Genomic DNA, 22,595 nt, shown 5'->3' on the forward strand with positions numbered 1-22,595 from the left:
TATAAGAGCCCCAAGCCTCCTCGATACTGGAGTACAGCCGGCCAATGAACTTTAGGGTCCCCCTCTCATTGTTCCCAGCGTGTGCCCTGCTACTGGTAGTATTCTCAATGTCACACTTCTAAATTCTCTTAATCTAAAAGAAAAATGACAGATTTGAGGTGAAATATCAAGCCTTACTTTGTGTTGCTATTCTCTAAGCCCCTTTTCACATGTTGATTTTCTATCAATGAGCAGCTTTCAAATAAGCAAAAATATGAAAAAAGCTTTAAGGAGATTTCCTCTTCAAGGTGCAGTACAGAAAGAAATTCATTGAACTAGCATTTCAATACTCAGGTTCATGATACAAAGATCAGATTTACATTTTGATCAAAAGTAGGAGGGTAAAAATAGAGAAAAAAAAGGGATGGTCGGGGTACCTGTAAGTCAGTTTCTTTAAATAGCACTTCTTTATTTCAAAGAGTTATGGCTAGATTTACTGAAACATGCTACTGCATGCTAACATTGAACACACCATCAGTAAATAGGTTCCCGGGCATAAAATATGACACGAGTTAAATGCCACACACTAATGCATAACAACGCTGGAGCATATTTAAGTAAATTTAGCATTTTGTTTTTAAACAACTTCAGGAAGGTTAAAAAAAAATCAGGAGATAAAACAAACAAAACAAAAACCAAGAAGCTGTTCCACCCAGAACTAAAAGAGCCTGTTTTTCAGGATATATATGTGTGTACCCATGGCTTCACAGATATACATGAATCTAAAACCAACCCATGCCTGTCAGAGTCTTCATGTTGACTCTGACATGCACAGAAAATTTGGTTTGGAAAGGCTGCTGAATGGAAGTTACAAGGAACTCTGAGGAACTCTGACATACAAACAATTCTCATAAGTCCCTCTCTGATCAGAAACAGGGCATTGCAAGCAAAATCTAGTCCTAGAACAGGGGCTCTTGACCTGGTCCTTGGAACACACCTAGCCAGTCAGGTTTTAAGGATATCCACAATGAATATGCATGAGACAGATTTGCATATAATGATGGCAATCCATGCAAATCTCTCATATGTATATTAATTGTGGATATCCTGAAAATCTGACTGGTTGGAAGACCGGGTTGAGAATCTCTGTCTGAAAAGCACAGTAGAATGTATAGTTCTTTAACACTTTAACATAAAAATCCAGACCTTTAACAGGCTACGTGTCACGTTGGAACGTACAAATTATGCAAAAATGCCACTAACCAAGAGTTTTCCAGATCATATGGGGTCCCTACTAATTTTTAAAGAAAAATATACTGTTTGCCTAGAATAAATCAACAGATACTAAATGTGTTTTGATATTTCAAGCCTTGACCTGAAATGGTCAACTCATCAAGCTGTGATTTCAGCTTAGTGTGTACTGCAAAGCCAAGCTCCAAGATGTTCTCTTCCTTTCCCTCCCCCTTTATGCTTTACACAGCTTTTCTGTGATGATCATAAAGGCTTACAGATTTGCAGACCCAGAAATGTTTTATAAAGCTGTTTAAAATGCAGGAGGCTTATTTCAATGTACCAGCTCTGCTCAGAGAACAAAACTGCTTATGCAAATTTGGATGAGTAATTTTGGCAGCTATGCAGTCAAGAGGTTTGTTAAGAAATCTGCTTAAGGTCTTCAAAAATAACTGCTTGTTATGCATAGTATCAAGTTCCAACCAAAAAAAAGGATGCAAAATCCTCAACTGAGAGCTGAAGTACTAGTAAAGCGAATGCTACATACCTGTAGAAGGTATTCTCCGAGGACAGCAGGCTGATTCTTCTCACTGATGGGTGACGTCCACGGCACCCCCTCCAATCGGAATCTTCACTAGCAAAGACGTTTGCTAGCCCTCGAGCGCCGATGCGCACCGCGCTTGCGCGACCGTCTTCCCGCCCGAACCGGCTCGTGTTCGTCAGTCCCGTATATAGCAAGACAAAGACAAGGGAAGACACAACTCCAAAGGGGAGGCGGGCGGGTTTGTGAGAACAATCAGCCTGCTGTCCTCAGAGAATACCTTCTACAGGTATGTAGCATTCGCTTTCTCCGAGGACAAGCAGGCTGCTTGTTCTCACTGATGGGGTATCCCTAGCCCCCAGACTCACTCAAAACAACAAACATGGTCAATTGGGCCTTGCAACGGCAAGGACATAACTGAGATTGACCTAACATTTTATTCAACTAACTGAGAGTGTACCCTGGAACAGAATAAAAAATGGACCTAGGGGGGTGGAGTTGGATTCAAACCCCAAACAGATTCTGAAGCACCGACTGCCCGAACCGACTGTCGCGTCGGGTATCCTGCTGCAGGCAGTAATGAGATGTGAATGTGTGGACAGATGACCACGTCGCAGCTTTGCAGATCTCTTCAATACTGGCTGACTTCAAGTGGGCCACTGACGCTGCCATGGCTCTAACATTGTGAGCCGTGACATGGCCCTCAAGAGCCAGCCCAGCCTGGGCGTAAGTGAAGGAAATGCAATCTGCTAGCCAATTGGATATGGTGCGTTTCCCCACAGCCACTCCCCTTCTGTTGGGATCAAAAGAAACAAACAATTGGGCGGACTGTCTGTTGGGCTGTGTCCGCTCCAGATAGAAGGCCAATGCTCTCTTGCAGTCCAATGTGTGCAGCTGACGTTCAGCATGGCAGGAATGAGGACGGGGAAAGAATGTTGGCAAGACAATTGACTGGTTCAGATGGAATTCCGACACAACCTTTGGCAAGAACTTAGGGTGAGTGCGGAGGACTACTCTGTTATGATGAAATTTGGTGTAAGGGGCCTGGGCTACCAGGGCCTGAAGCTCACTGACTCTACGAGCTGAAGTAACTGCCACCAAGAAAATGACCTTCCAGGTCAAGTACTTCAGATGGCAGGAATTCAGTGGCTCAAAAGGAGGTTTCATCAGCTGGGTGAGAACGACATTGAGATCCCATGACACTGTAGGAGGCTTGACAGGGGGCTTTGACAAAAGCAAACCTCTCATGAAGCGAACAACTAAAGGCTGTCCTGAGATCGGCTTACCTTCCACACGGTAATGGTATGCACTGATTGCACTAAGGTGAACCCTTACAGAGTTGGTCTTGAGACCAGACTCAGACAAGTGCAGAAGGTATTCAAGCAGGGTCTGTGTAGGACAAGAGCGAGGATCTAGGGCCTTGCTGTCACACCAGACGGCAAACCTCCTCCACAGAAAGAAGTAACTCCTTTTAGTGGAATCTTTCCTGGAAGCAAGCAAGATGCGAGAGACACCCTCTGACAGACCCAAAGAGGCAAAGTCTACACTCTCAACATCCAGGCCGTGAGAGCCAGGGACCGGAGGTTGGGATGCACAAGCGCCCCTTCGTCCTGTGTGATGAGGGTCGGAAAACACTCCAATCTCCACGGTTCTTCGGAGGACAACTCCAGAAGAAGAGGGAACCAGATCTGACGCGGCCAAAAAGGAGCAATCAGAATCATGGTGCCTCGGTCTTGCTTGAGTTTCAACAAAGTCTTCCCCACCAGAGGTATGAGAGGATAAGCATACAGCAGACCCTCCCCCCAGTCCAGGAGGAAGGCATCCGATGCCAGTCTGCCGTGGGCCTGAAGCCTGGAACAGAACTGAGGGACCTTGTGGTTGGCTTGAGATGCGAAGAGATCTACCAAGGGGGTGCCCCACGCTTGGAAGATCTGGCGCACCACTCGGGAATTGAGCGACCACTCGTGAGGTTGCATAATCCTGCTCAACCTGTCGGCCAGACTGTTGTTTACGCCTGCCAGATATGTGGCTTGGAGCACCATGCCATGATGGCGAGCCCAGAGCCACATGCTGACGGCTTCCTGACACAGGGGGCGAGATCCGGTGCCCCCCTGCTTGTTGACGTAATACATGGCAACCTGGTTGTCTGTCTGAATTTGGATAATTTGGTGGGACAGCCGATCTCTGAAAGCCTTCAGAGCGTTCCAGATCGCTCGTAACTCCAGAAGATTGATCTGCAGATCGCGTTCCTGGAGGGACCAGCTTCCTTGGGTGTGAAGCCCATCGACATGAGCTCCCCATCCCAGGAGAGACGCATCCGTGGTCAGCACCTTTTGTGGCTGAGGAATTTGGAAAGGACGTCCCAGAGTCAAATTGGACCAAATCGTCCACCAATACAGGGATTCGAGAAAACTCGTGGACAGGTGGATCACATCTTCTAGATCCCCATCAGCCTGAAACCACTGGGAAGCTAGGGTCCATTGAGCAGATCTCATGTGAAGGCGGGCCATGGGAGTCACATGAACTGTGGAGGCCATGTGGCCCAGCAATCTCAACATCTGCCGAGCTGTGATCTGCTGGGACGCTCGCACCCGCGAGACGAGGGACAACAAGTTGTTGGCTCTCGTCTCTGGAAGATAGGCGCGAGCCGTCCGAGAATCCAGCAGAGCTCCTATGAATTCGAGTTTCTGCACTGGGAGAAGATGGGACTTTGGATAATTTATCACAAACCCCAGTAGCTCCAGGAGGCGAATAGTCATCTGCATGGACTGCAGGGCTCCTGCCTCGGATGTGTTCTTCACCAGCCAATCGTCGAGATATGGGAACACGTGTACCCCAGTCTGCGAAGTGCCGCTGCTACTACAGCCAAGCACTTCGTGAACACTCTGGGCGCAGAGGCGAGCCCAAAGGGTAGCACACAGTACTGGAAGTGACGTGTGCCCAGCTGAAATCGCAGATACTGTCTGTGAGCTGGCAGTATCGGGATGTGCGTGTAGGCGTCCTTCAAGTCCAGAGAGCATAGCCAATCGTTTTGCTGAATCATGGGTAGAAGGGTGCCCAGGGAAAGCATCCTGAACTTTTCTTTGACCAGATATTTGTTCAGGGCCCTTAGGTCTAGGATGGGACGCATCCCCCCTGTTTTCTTTTCCACAAGGAAGTACCTGGAATAGAATCCCAGCCCTTCTTGCCCGGATGGCACGGGCTCGACCGCATTGGCGCTGAGAAGGGCGGAGAGTTCCTCTGCAAGTACCTGCTTGTGCTGGAAGCTGTAGGATTGAGCTCCCGGTGGACAATTTGGAGGTTTTGAGGCCAAATTGAGGGTGTATCCTTGCCGGACTATTTGGAGAACCCACTGATCGGAGGTTATGAGAGGCCACCTTTGTTGAAAAGCTTTCAACCTCCCCCCGACTGGTAGGTCGCCCGGCACTGATACTTGGATGTCGGCTATGCTCTGCTGGAGCCAGTCAAAAGCTCGTCCCTTGCTTTTGCTGGGGAGCCGATGGGCCTTGCTGAGGCGCACGCTGCTGATGAGAGCGAGCGCGCTGGGGCTTAGCCTGGGCCACAGGCTGTCGAGAAGGAGGATTGTACCTACGCTTGCCAGAAGAGTAGGGAACAGTCTTCCTTCCCCCAAAAAATCTTCTACCTGTAGAGGTAGATGCTGAAGGCTGCCGGCGGGAGAACTTGTCGAATGCGGTGTCCCGCTGGTGGAGCTGCTCTACCACCTGCTCGACCTTCTCTCCAAAAATATTATCCGCACGGCAAAGCGAGTCCGCAATCCGCTGCTGGATTCTATTCTCCAGGTCGGAGGCACGCAGCCATGAGAGTCTGCGCATCACCACACCTTGGGCAGCGGCCCTGGATGCAACATCAAAGGTGTCATACACCCCTCTGGCCAGGAATTTTCTGCACGCCTTCAGCTGCCTGACCACCTCCTGAAAAGGCTTGGCTTGCTCAGGGGGGAGCTTGTCCACCAAGCCCGCCAACTGCCGCACATTGTTCCGCATGTGGATGCTCGTGTAGAGCTGGTACGACTGAATTTTGGCCACGAGCATTGAAGAATGGTAGGCCTTCCTCCCAAAGGAGTCTAAGGTTCTAGAGTCTTTGCCTGGGGGCGCCGAAGCATGCTCCCTAGAACTCTTAGCCTTCTTTAGGGCCAAATCCACAACTCCAGAGTCGTGAGGCAACTGAGTGCGCATCAGCTCTGGGTCCCCATGGATCCGGTACTGGGACTTGATCTTCTTGGGAATGTGGGGGTTAGTTAGAGGCTTGGTCCAGTTCGCCAGCAATGTCTTTTTTAGGACATGATGCATGGGTATTGTGGACGCTTCCTTAGGTGGAGAAGGATAGTCCAGGAGCTCAAACATTTCAGCCCTGGGCTCGTCCTCCACAACCACCGGGAAGGGGATGGCCGTAGACATCTCCCGAATAAAGGAAGCGAAAGACAGACTCTCGGGAGGAGAAAGCTGTCTTTCAGGAGAGGGAGTGGGATCGGAAGGAAGACCCTCAGACTCCTCGTCAGAGAAATATCTGATGTCTTCTTCCTCTTCCCACGAGGCCTCACCCTCGGTGTCAGACACAAGTTCACGGACCTGTGTCTGCAACCGTGCCCGACTCGACTCCGTGGAGCCACGTCCACAATGGGAGCGTCGAGAGGTAGACTCTCTCGCCCGCATCGGCGAAGCTCCCTCCGCCGACGTAGTCGGGGAGCCTTCCTGGGAGGCGACTGCAGTCGCGCGCCTCACCTCGGGCATGGGGCCAGCCGGCGCCTCGCTCGACGGTACCGGAGGCGCAAGCACCCCCGGTACCGGAGGGGTAGGGCGCAACAGCTCCCCCAGGATCTCTGGGAGAACGGCCCGGAGACTCTCGTGCAGAGCGGCTGTGGAGAAAGACATCGATGTCGATGCAGGAGTCGATGTCAAAACCTGTTCCGGGCGTGGAGGCTGTTCCGGGCTGTCCAGAGTGGAGCGCATCGACACCTCCTGAACAGAGGGTGTGCGGTCCTCTCGGTGCCGATGCCTACTGGGTGCCGACTCCCTCGGCGACCCAGAGCTCTCGGTGCCGACACGGGAAGGAGACCGGTGACGATGCTTCTTCAATTTCTTGGAGCGAAGCATGTCACCGGAGCTTCCCGGCACCGACGAGGAGGACGTCGAATCCAGCCGTCGCTTCCTCGGGGCCGAGGCCGAAGGAGGTCAGTCTGGGGGGGGGGGCTGTACCGCGGGAGCCCTCAGGGCAGGAGGAGACCCACCCGAAGGCTCACCGCCACCAGCAGGGGAATGGACAGCCCTCACCTGCGCTCCAGACGAAGCACCACCGTCCGACGACATCAGCAAAAGAGGGGTCTCGATGTCACCGACGCCGACGCAGCCCTCCGATGTCGCCCCGATGCAGAAGGTCGATGCCTCGATACACTCGATGCAGTCAGGGGCGAAGATGAAGGTCCGGGCGCTGACGACGTCGATGCACTGGATCCTCCCGGTGCCGACGAAGAGCCCGAGAACAAAACGTTCCACTGGGCCAATCTCGCTACCTGAGTCCGCTTTTGTAAAAGGGAACACAGACTACAGGCCTGCGGGCGGTGCCCAGCCCCCAAGCACTGAAGACACTACGCGTGCCTATCAGTGAGCGAGATGACCTGGGCACACTGGGTGCACTTCTTGAAGCCGCTGGGAGACTTCGATGTCATGGGCGGAAAAATCACGCCGGCGAGATCAAAAGTCGAAATGGCGGAAAAGGCACCACAAAAACAAGGGGAAGAAAACTTCGACCCGAGGCCTAAAAGCGGCCTACCCTGACGACGAAAGAAAACTTACCGGGGCGAAAAACTGGAAATATCGGAAGGAAAAAAGACCGAAGAGTCTCCTTCCACACAGAGTTTTTTTTTTTTTTAAACACGAAGTAAGAACGACGCGCGAGGTCGACTTTCCGGGGCGCGACATGGCGAAAACACGACCGTACCGAGCGCGGACAAAAGAAGACTGACGAACACGAGCCGGTTCGGGCGGGAAGACGGCCGCGCATGCGCGGTGCGCATGGGCGCGCGAGGACTAGCAAAGGCCTTTGCTAGTGAAGTTTCCGATTGGAGGGGCTGCCGTGGACGTCACCCATCAGTGAGAACAAGCAGCCTGCTTGTCCTCGGAGAATCTGCAGTATACTTGTTGTACTGTGCTCTGACTGGCCCAGGAGCTCAATTCCATTTGGAATGTACTGGCTTTTGCCCCAGTCTTAGCCAGAAAGAAAAGAGAGTAGGATCTCTTTGCTGAGGCTCTGTGAACAGTTATATGACCTGATCTTCCCAAGATACTTTTTAGAAAGTAAACAAATGTTTAGATAGTTTTATAATTGATCCATATTTCAGTTACCTGTTATTGTTTGCCAATTGCACCTTTTAGTTCACTGTTCAATATTTTTAAGACAATAAACAATTTTCAGTTTATTGCCTCTGCCTGTCTGGACTTATAAAAAATCCTGGTAGTTTGTGTGTGCTTTCTGGGAGCTGTGAGACAACTGGGAGCGTGGCCCCCGTAACCTAGAAATCACTGGGGATAATTTGAGAGCAGGAAACTCGCACAGAGGCGGTTGTGACCTAGTTGGTGGGAGGAGGGTGCTAGTGCACACACAAGCTGCAGATGAAGGTGGACATGAACTATGCTGGGGACAGACTCTCTAAGTGGCCGCGGGATAATCCCAGGCAGGTGGCTAGGCTTTTTGTGACAATATCCCCAAGAATGCATGTAAATACTACAAAGAACAGGGGACAGAAGGAAGCCCTGGGGGACTCCACATAGATTCGTCCATTTATCAGATACCTTATCATCCATTTTTTTTTTAAATATCTTTATTGGTACATGAAAACAATTGCATCGGCAAACTGTGATACAAAAATGAAAAACATTTGAAACCATTGCCCCCTCTATGGAGTTAAAACAGACTGACTCTCAAGCGTCTTTGAATGGGGATGCCCTTATTTCCATGAATAATTGTTTCTCCCTTTTTTACCCCTTCCCATCCCCCTACCTCTTTTGTTCCCCCCCCCCAGCTAATTATCCTTTTCCTCAAACACCCCCTCCCTCCCCAGTTGAGTAAGAAAGCCCTGAAACCAATTATGAATCTGGCCTATTATTGGAGTGTGTATGGTTTCTGTTTGTAATTGCTTAGGTTTTGTCTCTTTCTCACTGCTTTCTCATCATAAATGTGGTGCAGTTTTTATTTGTTGTTGCCACCTACCTCCTAGCGGGCCTATCATGAGTTCCCACAGTTTCTGAAAATCTTGTTCTATCTCATAATAGCTACCCCTCCCTTTCCATTTCCAAGATGTTACAAAGTTTCTTTCTCCATCTCTCTCTGAAAGGTGCTTCCTGCTTCTTTCAGGTTGCCACTATAGTCATTTTGACAGCTAATAATAGGAAATTAGTTAGGTCTGTTTTGTTTAGGTCAATTGTGTACTCCGTTAACATCAAGAAGCATCCCACTGAGACTTTCTGCTATGAGAAGCAAGTGCAGTTTTTTAGATGAGTTGAAACACTTGTATATCTATTCAATCTGTATATTAGTCTTGCAGCTGTATTCTGTATGATTTGTAGTTTTTTTCTGATATTGACAAGTAATACCAAGAAATAGAACATTACGGATTAACATTTGGATTAGTAGTGTGAAGGCTTTTTGGTTGAAGAATTATCTGACTAGACGTAGTTGTTTCATTTTGAATAGTGTTTTCTTCCACAGCTGATTAATATGGGAAGAAAAGGTGAGTGAAGAATCAAGCAAGACCCCTAATACTCTGGTTTCAGATTCAACTGTAAAGCTTTGACCACTGGCCAAAGATACCAATGATGGGACCTCAACTCCCTGATTTCAGAACCACAGGACCTTGGTTTTTTGCACATTCAATTTCAGTTTATTGGTCAGGACCAAGGTGCTAACAGAAGTCATACCATTCGTTACAGACTGAGTTGGATCTTTGTTTGATGCTGTTACTGGTAAGAGAAGCAGGATGTCATATGAGTAGGATAATAGTAGTTCATGAAGTCCCAGGTGCATTGAGGAAAGGGATGACAAAGAGGTTGAACAGGATAGGTGAGAGGGGAGATCCCTGCAGGACCCCGCAGTTAGTATGCTTGCCACTGGACAGTAGTTTGCAGGTGATGTTACGTCTAGCCCAGATCCCTTCAGAAGGTGGGAGACTCCCCTGGGGTGTTCACCCTCTGGTATCCAATTCGGCATAAGGCCTAATGAACAGGCGTTTTTGCTTTGGGCCCAATCCCCCTCCATCCAAATGGTGAACCTTATTCTCTATACCCATTTGCCAGTACTTTTGGGCAAGGGCAGTCCCACCATTAAATGTTCCAAGGACTCTCTCATTACACCAACACTGTCCCAAGATCTTGTAACCAGCTTTCTTTCCTTTTACTGCAGTCCAGTATGTTTTATGTAAAACTTGAAACTGGAGTTGGTTATTCTGGATAACAGCAATAAATTTAAGTGCATAGTGATACGCAATTTTCCAATGTTCTCCCCTAAAGGGTTCTCCCAACTAGTCATAAGAACATAAGCATTGGCATACTGGGACAGACCAAAGGTCCATCAAGCCCAGCATCCTGTTTCCAACAGTGGCCAGTCCAGGTTACAAGTACCTAGCAAGATTCCAAAACAGTACAATACATTTTATGCTGCTTATCCTAGAAATAAGCAGTGGATTTTCCCCAAGTCCATCTTAATAATGGCTTATGGACTTTTCTTTTAGGAACATATCCAAACCTTTCTTAAACCCCACTAAGCTAACTGCTTTTACCACATTCTCTGGCAACCAATTCCAGAGTTTAGCTACACGCTGAGTGAAGAAATAATTTCTCTGTTTTGCTTTAAATTTACTACTTTGTAGCTTCATTGTGGGTCCCCAAGTCCTAGTATTTTTAGAAAGAGTAAACAACGCTTGCTCCATGTGCCACAAGGGTCATCTTATTTCTGATCTTATCACCCAACACAGGGTGACCAAGTCCTGGCTTCAACCCAGAGACACAGCCTCGCTCTTGGAATCCGCCCCTTTAGGTTTCTGTTCTTCACATACCCCCTTGTCCTTAGAGGCATGGTGTAGTCTTTATCCACTCATCAAAGCTTTCAGTCATCTCTTGCCCATTTAAGCCTTTGGCCATCTTGGAGGCCATCATTTTACATGTCTCATGTGCTCCTTTCCATTTCCACCAGGCTCTGGTCTATCACCCTCACCCTCCCTCTTCTACTTCTATCGATAACTCTTGGCATTCATGGCAGAACGTTCTGTCTTATTTTTTCCCACTTCTACTCATAGGAGACTTCAATCTCCCTTCCCCTCCTATGTCTGATTCTTTTCTACCTCTAATCTCCAGTTTAGGCTTTACTCAGCATGTTAATTTCCTCACCCACTCCTCTGGCAACACCCTTGGATCTGATTTTTTCCTCTGACTCACCCTCTCTCTCCTCAATGCTCATGTCGTCATCTTCTCTGCCCCACACTGATCATGTTTTGATTTCTCTCACTCTTCTCATTCCAGCTCCAGACCTGTCTCCTGCCTCTCCCAGTCTTTTTCTTGCCCGATTCCCACCAACACCATCGCACCACTGCTGATATTGCTGATCTCTCTCCCCTCCCCTCAACCTTCAGTACTACTACTACTACTACTATTTAGCATTTCTATAGCGCTACAAGGCATACGTAGCGCTGCACAAACATAGAAGAAAGACAGTCCCTGCTCAAAGAGCTTACAATCTAATAGACAAAAAAAAATAAAGTAAGCAAATCAAATCAATTATTGTGTACAGGAAGGAGGAGGGTAGGTGGAGGCAGGTGGTTACAAGTGGTTACGAGTCAAAAGCAATGTTAAAGAGGTGGGCTTTCAGTCTAGATTTAAAGGTGGCCAAGGAAGGGGCAAGACGTAGGGGCTCAGGAAGTTTATTCCAGGCGTAGGGTGCAGCGAGACAGAAGGCGCGAAGTCTGGAGTTGGCAGTAGTGGAGAAGGGAACAGATAAGAAGGATTTATCCATGGAGCGGAGTGCACGGGAAGGACGAGTAGGGAAGGACGAGTGTGGAGAGATACTGGGGAGCAGCAGAGTGAGTACATTTATAGGTTAGTAGAAGAAGTTTGAACAGGATGTGAAAACGGATAGGGAGCCAGTGAAGCGACTTGAGGAGAGGGGTAGTATGAGTAAAGCGACCCTGGCGAAAGACGAGACGGGCAGCAGAGTTTTGAACCGATTGGAGAGGGGAGAGGTGACTAAGTGGGAGGCCAGCAAGAAGCAGATTGCAGTAGTCTAAACGAGAGGTGACAAGGGTGTGGATGAGGGTTTTGGTAGAGTGCTCGGAAAGAAAGGGGCGGATTTTACGGATGTTGTAAAGAAAGAAACGACAAGTCTTGGCGGTCTGCTGGATGTGAGCAGAGAAGGAGGGAGAAGAGTCAAAGATGACCCCAAGGTTTCGAGCTGAGGAGACAGGGAGAATGAGAGAGCCATCAACAGAAATAGAAAACGGGGGGAGTGGGGAGGTGGGTTTGGGGGGAAAAATGAGAAGTTCGGTTTTGGTCATGTTTAATTTCAGGTGGCGTTGAGACATCCAGGCAGCAATGTCAGACAAGCACGCTGAAACTTTGGTTTGGATGCAAGGTGAGATATCAGGGGTAGAAAGGTAGATTTGGGAGTCATCAGCATAGAGATGGTAGGAAAAGCCATGGGATGAGATTAATGAACCAAGGGAAGAAGTGTAGATAGAAAAGAGGAGGGGACCAAGAACAGAACCCTGAGGTACGCCGACAGGCAGAGGGATAGAAGTAGAAGAGGATCCACCAGAGTGAACACTAAAGGTGCGGAGGGAGAGGTAGGAAGAGAACCAGGAAAGGACAGAGCCCTGGAATCCAAGTGAGGACAGGATATCAAGGAGTATGCTGTGATCGACAGTGTCAAAAGCAGCGGAAAGATCAAGAAGAATGAGGATGGAATAGAGACCTCTGGATTTAGCCAGTAATAGGTCATTGGAGACTTTAGTAAGAGCAGTTTCGGTCGAGTGGAGAGGGCGAAAACCAGATTGTAGTGGGTCAAGAATAGCATGTGAGGAGAAAAAAATCAAGGCAGTGGCGGTGAACAGCACGCTCAAGTAATTTGGAGAGAAAAGGGAGGAGGGAGATGGGTCGGTAATTAGAGAGACAAGTAGGGTCGAGTGAAGGTTTCTTAAGGAGAGGTGTGACCACAGCATGTTTAAAGACAGTAGGGACAGTTGCAGTGGAAAGTGAGAGGTTGAGAATGTGACAGATAAAAGGAATAAGAGCAGGTGAGATGGCATTAAGAAGGTGGGTGGGAATGGGATCAGAGGAACAGGTGGTACATTTTGAGGAAGAGAGGAGAAGTGTAGTTTCCTCTATAGTAACTTCAGGAAAGGAGGAAAAAGAATGAGGGGAAGGAGAGAGAGGGGAACTGACTAGTGGAGGGAGAGGTGGCGAGGTAGAGAATTCAAGGTTTATCTTTTGAACCTTGTCGTGAAAGAATTCAGCAAGGGTCTGAGGAGATAATGAAGGGGGAGTTGGGGGAGGGGGCACCTTGAGGAGAGAGTTCAATGTGGTGAAGAGAAATCGAGGGTTAGAGCCAAGAGAGTTGGTCAGTTGGATATAATAATCCTGTTTGGCGCATAAAAGAGCAGATTGGAAGGAGGTCAGCATGAACTTAAAGTGTAGGAAATCAGCAAGGGCCCGAGATTTCCGCCAGAGGCGTTCGGCGGAGCGGGTACAGGAACGTAGGTAGCGGATATTAGAAGTCAGCCAAGGTTGGGGTTTTGTGCACCTTATAGGGCGGGTCATCAAAGGTGCAAGAGTGTCTAAGGCAGAGGATAGAGTATTGTTATAAGAAGAAACAGCCTCGTTGACAGACGTGGATGGTGCCACAGTAGAGAGGAGGTTTGAAACATGGGAGGATAGAGATGAAGGGTCAATATCGTGAAGATTCCTAGATAAATTAGATATAATAGGACGGGAGTGGGAGGGAGGAGATTTAAGTGTGAAAGTTATAAGATGGTGATCAGAGAGGGGAAGATCAGAGGCAATGAAACTAGAGGGTGAACAGTTGGAGGAGAAGATGAGATCAAGACAGTGACCATTTTGATGAGTGGGGGAGGTGGAGCATAGTTGGAGATTAAAGGAGGATGTTAAAGCGAGTAACTTGGAAATATAAGAGTTGGAAGGATCATTAGCAGGAATATTAAAGTCACCAAGGATGAGAGAGGGGGAGGAAGGATCATGGAAGAAGGCAAGCCAGGCATCAAAGTCACTGAGAAAGGATGAAAGGGACTTATCAGGGGGACGATAAATGACCGCTATTCGAAGAGGCACAGGAGAGAAAAGGCGGATAGAGTGGACTTCAAAGGAGGAAAAACAGTGAGATTGAGGTGGAAGAAGGGGTTGAAATCTGGAGGAGGGAGAGAGAAGTAGTCCAACACCGCCCCCGCGACCAGTTGGGGCGAGGAGTATGTGAATAAAGATAACCACCATGGCAGAGGGCTGCGACTGAAGCAGAGTCATCAGGGCAGAGCCAGGTTTCTGTTATGGCGAGCAGATGGAGGTGACGCGAGAAAGAGGTCCTGGATATAGGGGAGTTTGTTACAGATAGAGCGGGCATTCCATAGGGCGCAAGAGAAGGGCAGAGAAGAGGAGGGGAGTAGAGGAACAGAGATGAGGTTAGAGAGGTCGCGGTGAGATCTGTTGCTCCCACTTCTGCTCAAACTCTAAATGCATGGTTGGGTATAAATTGTTGTAATTTCACATACAACCTAGAGAACAATTTCTTTGTATGCACTGACAAATATTATCACTTCTATTTTTGTAGGGTCCCTATGCAAATAATTTGATGTACAGTGAATTGATAAAGGCAATGAGTTTCAAACATATGCAACTTGATAGTATACAGAGGAATTCAAGATTTGAAGACTCTTTGCCTGCTTACATGATGGGAAGCGGAACAACAGTTGATTGCGAATTTTACTACCGCTTCTGCTAGAGAGAAGGGCTACCCAATCAACTAAATATAATGGAGCTTCGCTGTATAGGATCCAAAATGCTAGAGTGCACAGTTTAAATTGTATTCCTGCACAAATAGGCAAGCAATGTAATTTCTTGAACAATGGAGAAACAGAATCGGAACGTTGGGCAAATTATATCAATCTAGTGGCTGCATTCTGCACCAGTTGTAACCGACCAATTAATGTTTAAGAGCAGCTTATGTAAATTACATTACAATAATGTAATCTGGACAAAACCATGGACTGTACTAACAGTCTAAATTTTTCAAGATCAAAATATTTACATATCGATCTAAGTTGTTTTTTTAACATGTAGGAAGACTTGCTGATCATATATTTAACTTGATTAGATAATGTCATAGAATAATCCACTTCTACTCCCAAAATTCTTGAATATGAATCTAGCATGAAAACATTAGTACCAATTGAAAAGTGTTGGGATAATTCAATAGAGTCTAATGAACCCAACCACAGAAATGTGTTTTTTTCAGAATTTAATTTTAGGCAGTTATTCAGGATCCAGTTTTCAATTGTATGCACACAAAGTAATATTGTGTAGAGTATTAAACTAATCCCCTAAAATCAGAAACATCGTTACATTGTCTGCATAGTTACAATATGGGATGTTAAATTTTTCCAGACCACCACCTAAAGGTTGGAGTAAGGTATTAAATAATGATGGAGATAAAGGTGAATCTTGTGGAATCCCATAACCTGGATTCCAGTTATTAGAATAAATATCATCTTTATATACTTTATAACTGCAAGTTGACAAATTCCTCAAACCCAGCTAACACCCTATTTACAATACCAATATTGCTCAACCTGGTCAACGAGATATTGTGATCAGCCAGGTTGAATGCACATGATAAATCAAATTGTATCACTATAGTTTTGTACCCTCGGCTCAATAAAGATATACCCTGTGTAATGATTGAAGCTACTACCGTCTCTGTACTATGATTTTTATGGAATCCCGACTGAGATGAATGTAAGATGTTCTTTTCCAATAAATAGTCAAGTTGCACACAATTGAAACCTTCCATGAAAGGAAACTCTGGAACAAGGGGGGCACAGGAAGAAGGTGAATGAGGATATACTCAGAAGTAACCCAAGGAAATACTTATTAACGGAAAGGGTGGTAAATTCATGGAACAGCCTCCCAGTGGAAGTGGTTGAGATGAAAGCAGTAGTTGAATTCAAGAGAGCTTTGGAGAAATACATAGGATCTCTAACGAAGAATAGATGTCATGGAGGGGCAGACTGGATAGGCCATATGGTCATTATCTGAATATTTTTCTTCGTTTCTATGTAACAATGGTTCTCGTAAGTCTGCCTAGGTTTGTGGAATCTTTCTCCAGAAACCTGTCCAAACCTTTTCTGAATTCTACTATGTTAGTCACCTTGACAACATCCTCCAGCAACAGATTCCAGAGCTTAATTATGCGCTGCATGAAAACAAATTTGTACAATTTGTCTTTAGTCTGCTGGCTCATTAGTTTCATGGAATGTTCTCTTGCTTTTTGTGTTTAAAAAGTTAAACACTTCCCTGTTAAACCATTCCACCCTACTCGTGATTTTATGAACTTCTGTCATACCCCCTCTAAGTGATTTTTCTCCAAGCTGAAGAGCCCTAACCTGTTTAGCATCTCTTCATAAGGAAAGTGTTCTATCCGCTAGCATTTTAATGCCCTTCTCTAAACCTTTTCTTGTTGTATTATATCCTTTTGCCATTGAACCAAGTACCTGAACAGCATCATGCAAATACAGTGCAATCAGTTTAAGTGCAAGGGTCTGGGACCAAAGAAATGCATGCAGTTAACCTGAGCGTACACTTAACCGTTGTGACCCAAAGAAGCTTGACATCTGATAAACATATGTAGAGTACTGTTTATTATTATACGTACAGTATACAGTCTCAGTTAATTGACATTAGGCTGGCTTGAAGTAATCAGTTATAGTCCTCTGTACACTCTTGGGTCTGTGAGTTCCATAGACTACGTTGCCAGACGGTAAAAACTGTCATAGCACTGACATCCAGTGGCCTCCAGATAGGCCCGCACCGTGTTGAGACTCTCCAGCGCTCTTGCAAAAAAGTGAAAGGAGGAGGTTGTTGAATTTCGTCAGCATGTGCCTCGCTGCTCATTTCATCATCTGTTCCATCATCAGCCATTGTTGCCTGCATGTAGGCGCATATCTCGGCATCAGTGCCGTCTTCAGCTGTTTGTAGATCGTAATTAACAGCTACGTAGCGATGGAACTCCTCTTCAGTAACACCGGCTGGAATGTCAATAACCTGGTCATCTGATGCGTTTGCAACAGCTGCATCTGTTTTGTCCTTCTCCACATCCTTAACAAAGCTTGCCCACTTGTAGCAGTTCACAATGGTTGCCTGTGTAACATGATTCCACGCTTCTTTCTACATATGTAGGGAATCCAACAGTGATAGATTTCGAGCCAGTTCAACAGCACGTTTATCCTTCCCAGTCTGGTCATCCATAACGCTCATCAGACGACGTAGCACAAGAGCCTGATAATGTTGTTTGAAATTGGCTATTATGCTCTGATCCATAGGTTGGATCAGAGAGGTAGTGTTTGGTGGCAGAAAGACCACCTTGACGTTAGACAGCCTGACATCATCACTATATGCAGCACAATTATCACAAAGCAACAAAATCTGACGCTTTTGTGCCCACATTCTAGTGTCTAACTTCTTTAGCCACTGCTTCCAAATTTCCCGTCATCCATGAATTTGCGTTAGCCTCGTATGACACAAAAAGTCGCTTAACTTTCTTGAAGCAATGGGGCTGTTTGCTCTTTCCAATGACGAGGGGTTCCAACTTCTCACTCCCATCCATATTGCAGCAAAGGAGGATCATCAGTCGGTCCTTCGACGTTTTACCTCCCGTAGTTTCGGCATGTTTGAATGCAAGTGTTCCATCAGGAATCGCTCGCCAGTAGAGACCATTTTCGTCAGCATTGAAAATGTCATGAGATGCAAACTCGTTCAAGATGGTAGGAAGAACTGAAACAACCCAATTTTCAGCACCAAAGTCATCAGCGTCTTGTTTCTCACCATGCTGTTTCTTGAATTTTATGTTGTTCCTCTCCTTCCATCTTTCCAACCATCCAACAGTGGCTTTGAATTCAGTTAGTCCAAGGCTTTCAGTTAGCTGGTTAGCTTTCTCCATAAGCAGTGGACCACTGACAGGAAACTGTCTGCTCCTGACTCGAGACAACCACCAAAGAAGAACATCTTCTACCTCCTCAGCTTTTCCTGCCCGTTTTCGTTTCCGGTGTGTATTTGTATTGTTTTGCCAGTCTTTCAGAAGCTGGTCTTTCTGCTTCAAGACACATGAAATTTGAATGGGATTGACACCATATTCTTTAGCAATAGATGCTTGTTTTCTAATTTTTTAAGAAATTCTATTCATTCAGCCAGTGTTAAAGTCTTACCAGTTCCACCGCGACGATGAGCCCAGTGTACACTCTAACAACATTATTTTGCTTATTCTGCTTGTGGCAGCTAAAGAGGTGGTAAATTTGAAATCTCGTTGGTTGTCACACCAATTGGCTTCCATATTCCGTGCGCGGGCTTATGCAGAGTCTTCCCTGCAGAGGAGCGGTCTTAAACAATGCATGTAAGCGAATCTTGCACTTATCAATGGTGCGCTAAACCGAAGTTTGTCTCCATAGAAACTGATGGCACCAAAAACGGGACTGAAGTACGGCACGCAGTTAAACAGAGCATGGGCTTATCTGACGTGCACTTAAATGGAGTGCACTGTATATAGATTTACTAGCTATTCCCGCTGGCATTGCTCAGCAATAGGTTAGTACTTTGTAATTGACAAAAGCAAAATTTATTTGTGTGTAACAACACTGTATACTGAGGGATGAGTGTGTGTGGAGGTGTGCCACTCTGGGGTGTGAGAGAACACGTGAGTGTCAGTGGGGGTGTGGTACTGAGGGGTGAGTGTGAGTGTGCTGTTCTGGGGTGTGTGATTGCGGTTGTTCTGCTGAAGGGTTTGTGAGAACGGGTGAGTGTGAGTGGGGTGTTTTGCTGAGTGCTGTATTAGAATGGGTGAGTGTGAGTGTGTGAGAATGGCCGAGTGTGACTGGGGTCTTTTGCTGAGTGGTGTGTGAGAAAGGATGATATTGACATTGAGTTTAATAGACCCTTAAATCAGAAAATGTAGAGACTGTATCCCTACCAATAACCCTAACTTTTCTTTCCTGATCAATTTGTTTAGGTTGATTTTCTTTTGATTACTACTACTACTTAACATTTCTAGAGCGCTACTACGGTTACGCAGCGCTGTACAGTTTAACAAAGAAGGATAGTCCCTGCTCAATGGAGCTTACAATCTAAAGGACGAAATGTCAAGTTGGGGCAGTCTAGATTTCCTGAATAGAGGTATGGTGGTTAGGTGCTGAAGGCGACACTGAAGAGGTGGGCTTTGAGCAAGGATTTGAAGATGGGCAAGGAGGGGGCCTGGCGAATGGGCTCAGGGAGTTTATTCCAAGCATGGGGGTGAGGTGAGGCAGAAAGGGCGGAGCAGGGTACTGAAAGGAGGGATTTGTCTCGAGAGCGGAGGTTACGGGTAGGAACGTAAAGGGAGATGAGGGTAGAGAGGTAGGGAGGGGCTGCAGATCGAGTGCATTTGTAAGTTAGTAGGAGAAGCTTGAACTGTATGCGGTACCAAATCGGAAGCCAGTGCAGTGACTTGAGGTGAGGGGTGATATGAGTATATCGGTCCAGGCGGAAGATAAGACGTGCAGCAGAGTTCTGAACGGACTGAAGGGGGGATTAATTGTTTCTTTTAATCTAGCAAGTGCCTGCCATTTAGCTTTCACCATTTTTCCTGTGAAAACACAGCCTTCTTTTCAAGGGCATATTGAAATTCAATTTCCCGCCCTTTTCTTGGAGTGTTCCCCTGGCGGGGGTAGTGAATTCATGAAAATACACACACTTCCCAGCCTGACCCCAATACTTTCTCTCTACCCTGTTCCCAGAAGTCTCTGAACCCCCCTTGCATTCTGCCTCGCCTCACCCTATGCTTGGAACAACCTTCCTGAACCCTTACGCCAAGCCCCCTCCCTGCCCATCTTCAAGTCTTTGCTTAAAGCCCACCTCTTCAATGCTGCGTTCGGCACCTAACCCTTACCGTTCAGTGAATCCAGACTGCCCCAATTTGACTGCCCCGATCGGACCGACCGTTCACTTGTCTATTAGATTGTAAGCTCTTTGAGCAGGGACTGTCTCTCTTTGTTAAATTGTACAGCGCTGCGTAACCCTAGTAGCGCTCTAGAAATGTTAAGTAGTAGTAGTAGTAGTAGTGTATTGAAATTGTTAGGGAAGAGGGTATTAGGGAATGAGAGAGGAATAACTGCACAGCTGCTGTCCGTGTTTCTCCCCATCAGTCTCTGAGCCTTTACCCTGTCCCAAGACGTTTGTCGCTTAGCAACAGCAAAAAAGAACTTTCCATCCTGCAGCCTATTCTTTTAATGGATAGAGGTATTGCTCCCGCTCCCCTGAGTGCCCCCATGAACAGAATCGCTTCAAACTAAACAACAACCTCGGCAACTGTGGGTAGAGTTTGCATGCTGGGTTTGATGGGCGTAGCTCTTCGGGGGCCGGAGAAGTTTGGACACGAACAAACACACGCGTCTGCTTTATATAAATAGATTTATTTATAATATTTACTACCTGCCCTATTGGAAAGTCCATCAAGGGAGTGTACAATATATAAAGTAAACAGCAAAACAATAAGAAAAAAACCCAGAGCTAAACAAATACCAATAACGATGACGAACAAGAAAATCACAACAACAAAAAGACTCCACAACAGTAAGAATAAAAGGCAGGGGACAGCATAACACAACAATAAGCATTTGAAGATATAAGATCAGAATACAAGAGGAAGGACGATACTCAAACTAGTAACTGCCAGTAGAGTAGGAAGAAGCAAAGAACAGGAAGAGTTATAAAGAATCTGAATAGGCATGCCAAAAAAGCCACATTTTCAGGGGCACCTTAAACTTTTTAAGACAAGGTTCTGCACACAGCAGGGGCGTAGCCAGGCCTTGTGGTGGGAGGGGGCCAGAGCCCAAAGTGGGGGGCACATTTTGGTCTGCTGCCCCGCTGCCACCACCTCGCTGCTCCCCACCCACTGCCGCAGCAAATACCTTGGCTAGCAGGGGTCCCCAACCCCCACCAGCTGAAATGTTGTCTGGCGTGCCAGGTTGCCTGCCCTGCTCTGTCTTCTCTTCACATCTTGCACACTCCTTTCAGTGAAACTGAGCATGCTCAGTTTCACTGAAAGGAGCGTGCCGGACGTGAGCGGAACACAGAGCAGGGCCAGGAATGCAGCGCCAGAGACCGGCACTGGACAACGCTTCAACTGGCAGGGGTTGGGGACCCCTGCCAGCAAAACCAGAGGTCCACATGAAATTATTTTTTTGGGGGGGGGCAGGCCCCCATGGCCCCACATAGCTACGCCACTGGCACGCAGATCCATTGTAAGCAGGTTCCAGAGGATTGGGTTGATACAGTAGAATGCCATGGCTCGGGAGGATTCTAAGCAAATTCTGCTGAAGGAAGGAACACCCAATCTTTGAGTATTGGATGAATTTAACAATCTAAGTGGTTGATATGGAACTCTAAAAGAAGACAAGTATGATAGATGTTTATCTGCAGCTATATACAAACACACATAAAGGTACCTTAAGATGCTCATCCACAACAGTGGTTACTTCTCCAGCCATAGATTCAAGTGTATCTTGAATTGGATTGGGTAATGAACCACTCTCTCCTGTCCAGGCAGCCCCACCAAGGTGGTATAAATTTGGTAATAGCTGCAAGATGACAACAACAATTCAATGAGAGCATTTCAAATATTTAAGTTAAACCCTCTACAGACATTGAGAATTTAAAACAGTTTCTGATTTAGAATTTAAAATAGTTTCTGATTTTAAGATAGCAAGTTGTCACACCAATAGCACCAACGTCCCTCACTAGAAAATGCTTTCTTTATAACAAAGGTTGATGGTTAGGTGAAGCTTACTGTTTTGGAATTCTTAGCATCACGCATGAGTCTTTCTGCCAATTTCACATCTTCCAATATGGCATCAACACCGCAGTTTCTTAAAGAGTTGAGATGATCTTGAACCTTGACGCATATTCTGTCAATCATCTATTGAGAAACAAACAAACAAAAAAAAAACAAAATATAGATAAAAATTTAGGTGTTGTTGCAGACATGTTTAGAATACAAAAATAAACTTAAGACTGGGGAGATGTTATAGACAGCAATGAAAGAGGAAGAAAAATCCACAGGAACAGGAGGAGAGAAGCCAGGACTACTATTACTACAGGAAAGAGGTTTCATTCAATGTTTCTTGATGCAAACACTAAAGTCAGAAAATTGCCTGAATGTAAGCACAACTTACACCACGTCAAAAGCACATAATCAACTGCCAATGAAGCTGATCTTGAAAGTAAGATACCACGTTGTCAGCACGATGATTTCTGGCTCTATTCCATGTGCCAAAACGCTCAAGGGTTCTTTTACAAAACTGTGGCAAAAGGGGGCCTGTGCTGGCATCGGTGCGTGTTTTCGACGTGTGCCAATGCCCCCTTTAATTGCAGCAGGTAAAAGGCAGGTCCTTTTTTTTTTTTTTAAGAAATGGACGCGTGCCCATTTCAAGGGGGGAGCTCTTATCGCCACCCACTGAGGTGGCGGTAAGGGCTCAAAACGCTAACCAGGCAGTAATCGGGCAGCGAGCGCCACTGCCCGATTACTGCCGGGT

The 22,595-nt window shown here is 46.6% G+C and overlaps 1 protein-coding gene across 4 annotated transcripts in view; it reads right to left on the reverse strand.

Moving 5' to 3' along the window:
* The window catches only part of CARMIL1 (capping protein regulator and myosin 1 linker 1), a 596,509-nt gene that overhangs the window by 187,424 nt on the left and 386,490 nt on the right, over positions 1–22,595 (reverse strand). For all 4 annotated transcript variants that reach the window (XM_030212120.1, XM_030212112.1, XM_030212103.1 and 1 more), the window contains 2 exons: positions 21,851–21,979; positions 21,510–21,641 (listed from right to left, as the gene is read on the reverse strand). In XM_030212120.1, coding sequence (XP_030067980.1) covers positions 21,510–21,641; positions 21,851–21,979 — 261 coding nt within the window. The remainder of the gene's footprint in view (positions 1–21,509; positions 21,642–21,850; positions 21,980–22,595) is intronic.

The sequence above is a fragment of the Microcaecilia unicolor genome, chromosome 1 (assembly GCF_901765095.1).
Source record: "Microcaecilia unicolor chromosome 1, aMicUni1.1, whole genome shotgun sequence".
Classification (NCBI taxonomy): Eukaryota; Metazoa; Chordata; class Amphibia; order Gymnophiona; family Siphonopidae; genus Microcaecilia; species Microcaecilia unicolor.